Source organism: Triticum aestivum, chromosome 7D (genome assembly GCF_018294505.1).
Source record: "Triticum aestivum cultivar Chinese Spring chromosome 7D, IWGSC CS RefSeq v2.1, whole genome shotgun sequence".
Taxonomy (NCBI): domain Eukaryota; kingdom Viridiplantae; phylum Streptophyta; class Magnoliopsida; order Poales; family Poaceae; genus Triticum; species Triticum aestivum.
The window spans coordinates 554,778,017-554,788,130 of record NC_057814.1 but is presented as its reverse complement, the minus strand read 5'-3'; the positions used below and the strand labels follow the sequence as shown (position 1 = coordinate 554,788,130).

General features: G+C 51.2%; 1 protein-coding gene across 1 annotated transcript; it reads left to right on the top strand.

Moving 5' to 3' along the window:
• The first annotated feature begins 4,458 nt into the window (after window positions 1-4,458).
• Window positions 4,459-5,693, top strand: LOC123171277 (uncharacterized). Its single transcript, XM_044588851.1, has one exon. The coding sequence runs from the start codon at window positions 4,539-4,541 to the stop codon at window positions 5,691-5,693; it is 1,155 nt and encodes a 384-aa protein (XP_044444786.1). The 5' UTR covers window positions 4,459-4,538.
• The last annotated feature ends 4,421 nt before the right edge of the window (window positions 5,694-10,114 follow it).

Here is a 10,114-nt window from a genome sequence, read left to right as displayed (position 1 = left end):
ATAAATATGGTCCAAGCAGCCTCGCTCCTCTTCCTCAGAGGCCTTACGACATGACCGAGGAGCAAAACGATGCAATAGTGCGGGCCGAAGTGGACGCTCATTTTCGACCGAAACCGGCAAAGCCGCCGAGGGAGAAAGTGCCTGAGGAAAAGATTGACCACTTCATTCGTATGGCTAGACCACCAGCTCCCAAGCATGTTGACTCAGACTATCAGCGCCAAATCAAGAAGGCACATCGAGCACGACTACAGAAAGAAGCGAGCTCGAGCTCGAGCCAACAAGCAGCTGTCAAAAAATGCGGGAAAACCGTTCCCCAGCTGGGAGAACAGGCGGCACAATCGACCCCCCCCCCCCCGCTTGTTGTGCCAACAACACATGAGAGTACGCGCGCCCAATATTATTGTGGGCAAACCGTTTACGTTCCCGAGCTGGGCGATGTGGTAATAACCGAGGAGCATATAATGCAGGCTGAAATGCTCAAGATCACTGTTGGACAACTCCTCGAGATCGAGGCCATGCCTCCGCTTAGAGAGGAGGAAATAAAACGGAAATATGTCCGGGGCCAACCTTTGGTCGAGCCCGAGGAGGTCAAGAACCTCCCAACGAGAATGTATGAATTGCATGATTGGTACATGAAAATTACCAAGAATTTCAATCGAGAGTCCCTCGTGGTGCAAGTCGAGGAAGATCATTACTTCCATAAGAAAGCTCTGGCCATTGAGTATTCAGAACTATTTCAGTTATTCAATCAAGATGCACTCGACAAATCTATCGTCAGTTGCTATTGTCTGTAAGTGATTTCTTTCTGTAATTTAAGTCTCAAGCTAGCTCTAGTGCTCATTGATTGATCATTAATTACCTGTAATTATATATCCTCACTATATATTCTTTTCTGTGGTATTATGCAGGATGAAGATGTATGAAATTAAAAAAGTTGAACACTATGGCATTGGGTTCATTGACCCAAATACCGTTAATGAATACACATGGAAATTGAAATGGTGTAGACAAGATGTAGAGAAATGCATGCTAGAGTTCTTGAAGCGCCTCAATAGCAATGAAGATATACTACTTCCTTACAACTTCGAGTGAGTCACAGTGTCTTGTACTACAAATTCTGTTTTTGCTTACTAGCTAGATGTTAATGAGTGTATAGGGTTTAGGGTTATAGTTGATTAGTGTTATGCACATGCCCGCTTAATTTATACATGCAAACGTATGCGCATACAGCTTCCACTGAATCTTGTTAGACATTAAAGTTGACGAAGGAAAAGTTGAAGTACTGGACTCACTACTTAAAAAAAATAGTGACTACAGCATCGTGAAGGGGATAGTCGACAGGTTATTTCAATCATTATTAACTATATCTCGGCCTATTTAGTTCGTCATTTCCTGATATGAACTATTTTTAATAACCCCTTTATTAATTTTCTTTGCCGGCGGACAGGGCTTGGGCAAAGTACATCAAGGTGACTCCAGGAAAATGGCGACAAAAGCTATGTTGGTATCGACCCAAGGTAAGTAATTAAGTAGTACTAGCTAGCTACCATCTCTTTAATTCTTGTTTCAATACCATTAATTAATTAACATGCTTGATTAATTATTATCTGATTAAATTCTATTGTCGTAAAGGCCCTCAAGCAGGCGCCGGGGACTAAAGTGTGTGCATACTACGTTTGCGAGAACATTAGCATGATGGCGTCCGAAAGGAGCAGATCTAATAGACAGGACTGGGTACGTTTGCCAGAACACTATTCACAAATGGAAAACACAAAATTAATGGAAAAATTAAAATTAAAACCAACCCCCCCCCCCCCCAACATTAGCACCTGGGCCTGGCTCGTGCCACGTGGTGGCACTTTAGCGCCGGTTCGTGCCGAACCGGTAGTAAAGGGGGGAGCCTTTAGTCTCCACTCCATAGTGCCGGTTGCAGAACCGGCACTAAAGGCCCTTACGAACCGGTGATAAAGGTCTGTTCTGCACTAGTGCTCCCAGCAATCGGCAACTACAAAACTAAAAAAACTTAGTGATCATGAAAGGCATGAATGATTAGCAAAAAGGGAGACATGACAGATAGAGAGAGATACACGCATAGTGAGAGAGACGAGATCCTCACAGTAGAACCACTATGTTCAGGGACTACAACCCCAGCTTGCCGCTCAGCCAGCGGACGCGACACTGAGCTTTCACTGTATCGATGACTCTGGTTCTTTGCTGTATGAAGCACCAGAAAAGGGGGATCAGAAACATAAAATCACATATGACATCTATCTCTTTGTGTTTTGGGTCCACAAAAAGTGTTCACTATTTTTGGAACATACTACAATCAACGACAGTGATTGTTGTGATAAAAAATTGCTTACCAACAAACATATGTGCTCATTTGATTAGTGTATACCAGAGATAAATGTGCGCTCAAATAGGACCGGGTGTTGCATACTACTGTATCCCTATCGACAGTTTCCACTGGGAATTATACATCAGATAAAAAATAACATGAAAAATTATAGCATATGCAAACATCCGTAGATTGCAATGTGTGACCTGCTTGCTAATTCAATCCTGCCACCAACAAAGAATCATTTGCAACCAATCCCACACTGTTAGATGGCAGGCAAGGGGCGTCAAGGGATTTAGACGCATGCGAGCTATCTGCTTGCTAATTCACAGATCTTGCCACGCATATGCATATGGAACAAATTCAATGGTAAATTAGCAGGCAGAAAAGAATCAATCCACGCATATGCATATGGAACAAACTCAATGGTAAATTAGCAGGCAGAAAAGAATCAATCCATGCATATGCATATGGAACAAACTCAATGGTAAATTAGTAGGCAGAAAAGAATCAATCTACCTTGAAAATACATCTTCATTGGTGAAACACTGAGATGTGAGCAAATCAGAGCAGGGGGGCATCCTCTTGCAGTCCAAGCCAGCGACCATCAACTACCGAGCCTAAGACGACATGATCATCTCCAGCAGTTCCAAGATGATGGGAGGAGAGGTCAGAGAGAGAGAGAGAGAGAGAGAGAGAGAGAGAGAGAGAGAGAGAGAGAGAGAGAGAGAGAGAGAGAGAGAGAGGAGAACCTGGAGTAGAACTGCAACCGAGCCCCTCCTGATGATGGAGAAGGAGGAGCGACATGGGAGTACCTGCGGCAGACGCAGAAGGAGGAGTGACCGAGGAGCGCTCCTCGACCTGTGCCTCTACCTCCGCCGCTCCTAGGTCCAACTGACAACGCGCAGTGGATAGCCCCGGGGGACAGAGTGTGTGGTCCTCACCGTCCTCAGCGGTGGCGTGTTGAGGTCGTTGGATAGGGTGCGCCTGGATCCGCCGCTTAGCGGGCGGTGCCGGCGAGCGGCCCTTGGCCCACCACTTCTCCTGCGCGCACTCCTTCTGCAGCGGCGAGAGAGTGAGCGGAGGAGACCCACACCTCCTGCTGAGTCGTGACGAACGGTGACAGGGCCACAGGCACGGCCACATCGTCGTCTCTGCAGCCCGCGCTCCTCCTCCTCTGCCTGGTCCCGATTGGGAGAAGGAAGGCGCAGAGGAGTGGCCGTGGCTTCGACCGGAGAAAGGGAGGACGAAGAAGGACAAGCACGGGACGGAGATGGTGTGATGCGCTAAAGGGCAAGGATACGGGGATGGCGGCGAGCTCGACGACGGGAGAGGCAATGGGAGGGGGATGAGGGAATGGTGGCTAGGGTTCACCCAATCGGGAGCCTTACCCGCAGCCCAATCACCCACAGATAGCCACGTCAGGGCTACCACGTGGAATGACGAAAACGCCCTCGGCGTGCAAGCCAAATATCATGCGGTGGCACACCACCCGCCCAGATACAGCCATGCACCGGAAGGACGACCCGCCACAGTCGCTGAGGGCGTGGCCCATGCCGCCTGGGGCCCGCGTGTCAATGGGCTACGATGAGGCAGAGAGAGTGTAAAAGGGAATTTTACTATTCATTGTAGCAGTGTTTCACACGATCGGATGGCCAGGATCTGTCCATCTGGAGATCCGGCGGATAGGATTCGTTCGGGTAGACGATCCGACGGCCCAGAATCCAAATGCCTGAGGAGGCTTCATTTTACCTGAGACTATAACAATGGGATGGGTGGCATGTTTAGCTCACCTCTCCGCCACCTATAGCTTGTATCCCTCTTAATATTATGCAATAAAGCTGGTTCCCTAAAAAATCACTGAAACATAAAACAAAATCACTAAAACATGAAAAAACTTCTGCCAAAAAAATGGGAATTTTCAGTCCATTTTGAGTTGAACTGAGATTTGCCTTGTCCGTTGGATTATGGGGGGGAAATGTTGACCGAAACGAAAACGAAAAAGGGAAAAGTACTCAACTGACCGACTTGAACTTGGATCGGCAGGTTCTCAGGGTATATATTCCTCCCGGAACTCAAATCGGAGTGGGCAAAAAGACCAGTCAATATAATCACAGCACGGCAGTAGGCATTGCCGCGCTTACCTTGACTCGCCGCGAGAGAGATCTCTCTAAACCCTAGTCCCTGAAGTCGATCGGGCATGGCGGCGATGCATTCGTGGTCCAGGGACCTCACAAGCGGCGAGTCCACGAGGCTTCCCGTGAGCGCTGACCAGCTCGGGTTCGTCATCCGTGCCGAGCTCGTCGACCGGGAGAGCGCCGGCGCCGGCCAGAACGTGCGCGTGGCCGTACACGCCAACACCGGCGAGGAGATGCAGAGGTTCGTGCTGTCGGCGGAGAGGCCCTTCGTGGAGCCGGGGTCCGTGCCGGGGCTGCACGAGGAGTTCTCTCTCGACCGGGAGGCCGACTCCGCTACCCACGCGGTCGTTCGCTTACACGGTTTCCATATTACACAGCCGCCTGACATGAACAGCAGCGACGAGCTCGATATGAGCAGCCTCGGCGACGAAGAGCTGGTACAGATGGAGTACGTCCCCGAGGGCCGGTTTCTTGGAGGCCCGGTGCCGTGGTTTGCCGCCGCAGGGTGCACGGCCGGCTGCATGCGGGTCGCCGCCGTGGAGGACCGAGAAGAAGCCGACAGCAAGCAGATCCTGGTGCTCTACCGCTACACCACTTTCTCGGCCTCATCGGAGGGCGTGGTAGCGCGAGGGAGAACCAGGGCGCACCTGCTCCGGTTCATCGCCACGGGCGACCACACGGCGAGGTCGCTGGCGTGGGCCGGATCATCTCTGGTCCGGCTGATATACCCCAGTCACTTCAGCGAGCAGCTCCAGGAGCTATGGTCGAGCCTGGCGTCGCAGGTGAGCGTGCTGCCGCGCGCCGCGCGCGTCGAGGTGTTCGTCGACGTCGGCATCCTCCGGAGGTCGGACTGCACGCCGGAGCGCGTGGACCGGATGCGCACCGCGCTGGAGCACATGGCGGAGGAGCCGTGGCCCGGACGCTTCACCGGCATGGAGATGCACCTGCCGGTGCCGATGCGGTGCGGCCATGACAAAGACGAAGCCCCCATCGACGACACGGACGCCGGTGAACGGCCAGCGAAGCGGAGGAAGGTCTTCGCCGCCGGGGAGGATTGCCCCATCTGCTTGCAGCAGCTCAAGGGAGACGACCTCGCCGCGTGGCCGGGGTGCGGCAAGCCCCACGTCTTCCATGGCGCGTGCTTGGAGCGCGTCCACGTGGAGAATAAGACGTGCCCTATGTGCAGGCACAAGCTATACATCGAGCCCAAACTCTAAGCAAATTGGCTTGAGGTTCGACAAGTTGTAGCACAAATGTGCAACTAGCTGTTCTTCAGAAATTATTTGTTTTGCTGAAGGATAGCATTCTTGGGTTAATTTCATGGTCAACTCATCCATGAATGAATCATGTCAACTGTATTTAATTTGAATTACTCTCTGTAACAACGCTGTTTGGGTCTAATGAAAGTGAAAATTGCTTGTTTAATTATGTAATTATATGCACAAACTGTTTTTTTGGAAATTCATATGCTTCAACTGAACTTTCATATACAAGTAGTAGTTCTAGATAAAAAAACTCTGCACAAACAAAACTGGAAGTGGAAAAAAATAATTATATGAACTTACAGTTACAGGATTTTCGATAAAGGGCGATTTTATTATCTCAGAATGTAGCATCAAGGGGATACAAAACATTATGAGTAACACCCGGCCTCTGCATAACTGAGATGCACACAGTCAAATCCAAAAGTCTGACAAAAATATGAAATATAAACCGACATATCGGCAACAGTAAAGTCCTATAGACCGACACTATGCCTATGTCGAAGGTGGTGGTGGATCGATCCGGAGGTTATGCTGCCACCCATGTTGGGAAAAAACCTCCGTAGCCACCTGCTTCAACCGCGTACACACCGCCTTGAACAGCGATTGGTGCTCCGATCGTTGTAGGATGGATTGTATGAACAAATGATTCAACTAAGCTATGCACAATCACCTGTAGTCTATATGGTTTAAGCTCTACACATGCAGGCATGTTCGTGTCTGGTGAGTGATCATCACATCCTCCACGAAAATCACCCATGGCATGTATGGGTGGCCGAAGAACTTCGACATGAGCCCCTTGTCCGGCTTGCTAGACTTGAGCCTATGGCGTCCCATGTAGTGGCGGAAGCGAACCCCCCCCCCCCCCCTCCCCTTGGTGGAATCGAACCGTGCAGCCATCCAGCAGCTCCGACACCCTCTCCTGCACCTTCTCCGCACTTGATGGCGCTAGAATCGGCTTTTTCGCCGCTGGCAAGCCTGCCATCGTGTAGCTCTGCCTGTTTGCCACCATGGTCAGTTTCCTCCCGGAATCGCACCAGCCGGCATGGCGTAGCAAGCTCAAATTGCCTCTATTTTTTTTCTATTTGTGAACCCTCCTATGTTTAGATGAAGATGTTGTGGGAGATGATTTACGATGATTCATCACTGGAAGAGGAAGAAGATGATGATGATGATGAATTGGGGTTGGTGGCTTTTGTGGTCACTATGGGGGACGATTCTGAGTAGACCGAGTGTGGTTCTCAGTTTGGTCCAAGGTTGTTTCTTCGAGATAGAGTCAAGTGTCATGATGGTCTAGTGAGGGATTACTTTGAGGTGAATGTAGTACACCCCTCTTACTTATTTTTACGCCGATTCTGGATGCACTAGTCTCTCTTCAACACCATTGCAAAAGCTATGGAGAAATATGATCCTTGGTTTCAAACAAGAAGGAATGCATCGGGAGCAGCAAGTGCAAGTCTATTGTTATAGATTATAGCAATCGTGCGAGTCCTTGATTATGGATGCACGGTCGATGCCATCAATGGCTATGTTGACACTGGGGAAGATCTCATCCTCGAGTGCGTGAGACGATTATGCGCAATTGTGATCGAGATCGATGGAGCGGAATACTTGAGGGCTCCCACTAAAGAAGATATCGAGAGGCTAATGGCAAAAAATGAAGAGAGAGGTTGCCCAAGGATGCTTGGATCCATTGTATGCATTGGACATGAATGAATTGTCATATGCCGTGACAAGGTTAGTACATAGGGCACTGTCATCATCCAGCCATCATTCTTCAGGCAGTTGCATCACATGATCCTTGGATTTGGCACACATATTTTGGGATGTGTAACGCCCGGATAATTAGGTTACAGTAAAACTCTTCTAATGATGCCATGTCATCTCTGATTACTGTTGCTAAACTCTCATTAGTTCAAAACCCGTTCAAAAGTCAAATTCAAAATATGTCAAACAACAAAAGTTTTCAAAAGTTGAAACAAAAATGTTCGGATAGTGCCAAATATGGCATAGGTAATTAAGGTGTAGAAGACACAAATTTATAAAATACTTAAAATGCCCTAAATTAAATAAAACAGAAAAGGGAAAGAAATAAAAGAAAAGAAAATACAAAAACAGAAGACAAAAGAAAAAAAGGAAAAAAAGAGAAAAGGACCCCACACCCACTGGACTAGGCGGCCCAGCTCACAGCCAGGCCGGCCCACCCGGCCTATCCGGCCGACCCAGCCCATTCCCCCGGTCGCTCCCTCCCCTTCCCTGTTCCCCCGACCAGGGTCGGAACAGGGGCGCGTCCCCGCCCGACCGCGTCACCGGCACCGACGGCGGGAGGAGATAAGGCCGCCACGCCCCCGCCCCCTCGATCCCATCTCCCACTCGCCCCCGCTCACCCCCTCGGTCCCTGCGCCTCCCCTCCCCTTCGATCCACCTCGCCGCTCCTCGCTCTCCGCCATGGCCGAGCGCCTTCCTCGCCGCCGCTCGCAGTAGACGCGACCACCGTCGCCCGTTCACCTCTCCGACGAGTCCAACAGCTCCGCCTCGCTCCTCTGCTTCGACTACACGGCTGGATCGAGCCCGCAACGTCCACGACGCCGCGTCTTCCTCCTCTGCTCCGACGAGCTTCGTCGCGGCTCTTCACCAACTCCAGCGACGCCCCCTCTGCTGCTACTAAACCGTTCACGGGCCACCGTGTGTGCCGCTCGGTGAGCCCCCGCTGCCTCCTCTCTCTCTCTCTCTTGCGTGCGCCCTAGCTAGCTGTCGTCGTAGCACCCGCACGCAGCACCGCGAAGCTCGTCGCCGACGAGTCTCCGGTGACCAAATGGTCACGGGCCCGTGCCGGTTGCACTCATCGCGCCCCGTAGATCCCCCCCCCCAGCCTCTCCGTTTGTTCGCTAGCTCGCCCTAGCTCCGATCTTCTCGAGCTCCCGTACGCGTCGCCGCCCGCGCTCGTCGCCGGCAGCCGTCCGGTGACCCTTTGGTCCCGGGCTCGTGCCGTTGTGCTCGCGCACGCATGTAGGCCTCGCCCCGCTCTCCGGTTTGCCCGAAACCGCCCCGTATCATCGTTGTTGTTCCCCGCCCGAAGAACCTCGCCGTCGATGAGCTCGGCGCGCCCTTCTCCGGCCACCGCAGCCCGCGTCGTCGTCTTGCCGTTCTAACGCGCCCGGCCGCGATCGAAATGGTGCCATGTGGGCGTTTTCCGACGATGCCCGAGGACACGCCACCGCGAACGAGCTCGCCGGCGTGATTCCGACGAGTCGCCGGCCGTCGCTGGGCTGGTCTGACGCGTGGGCCCCCTAGTGTCGCTGACGGGTGGGCCCTGTTGAACCATTGACTCGGTCAGCGCTGACGTGGCTCCCCTGTGTCTATGACATGCGGGCCCCATGCCATAAACGAAAAAGAATAAATAGATAAATTGCTAATTAATTAATTAAAACCTTAATCTCTCACTGACTACTGGGCCCCACCCGCAAATTAACCCATTTAGTTAGTCTAAACCCCCCTGTTAGTGCCCCTGACGATGACATGTGGGTCCCAATGGACCCACCTGTCTGGTTTGACTGGTCAACCGACCAGTTGACCTGCTGACATCACTCTGATGTCATGCCTGCGTCATCGTTCACTATTCTGGATAATGTTGGATTTAAATAAATAATTAAAATCAGAAAATGATTAAATTTTTAGAAAATCATATAAAATAATCCGTAACTCGGATGAAAATACTTTCTACATGAAAGTTTCTCAGAACGACGAGATGAATCCGGATACGCAGCCCGTTCGTCCGCCACACATCCCTAACCTATCAAACTCGCAACTTTCCCCCTCCAGTTCATCTGTCCGAAAACGCGAAACACCGAGAATACTTTCCCGGATGTTTCCCCCCTTCACCGGTATCACCTACTACCGCGATTGGGCACACCTAGCATCACGCTTTGTCATGTCATGCATCGTCATGCATTTGTTTGCATTGTATTTATTGTTTCTTCCCCCTCTTCTCTCGCTAGACACCGAGACCGACGCCGCTGCTACCCAGTACGACTACGGTGCTGACGACCCCTCCTTCCCGGCTAAACGCGGTCGTGATCACTCAGGAGGTGATCACGGGTATATACTTATATATTTTACATGATACCTGTGGTGACTAAAGTCGGGTCGGCTCTTGGAGTACCCGCGAGTGGATCTTTGTGGCGGAGCGACAGGGCAGGTTGAGACCACCTAGGCGAGAGGTGGGCCTGGCCCTGGTCGGCGTTCGCGGTTACTTCATAATAACACGCTTAACGAGATCTTGGTATTTGATCTGAGTCTGGCCACTGGCCTATACGCACTAACCAACTACGCGGGAACAGTTATGGGCACTCGGTGTCGTGGTATCAGCCGAAGCC

Bases quoted from the DNA above. Each gene is read 5' to 3' on its own strand.
- LOC123171277 (XM_044588851.1), top strand. From the start codon at position 4,539: ATGGCGGCGATGCATTCGTGGTCCAGGGACCTCACAAGCGGCGAGTCC.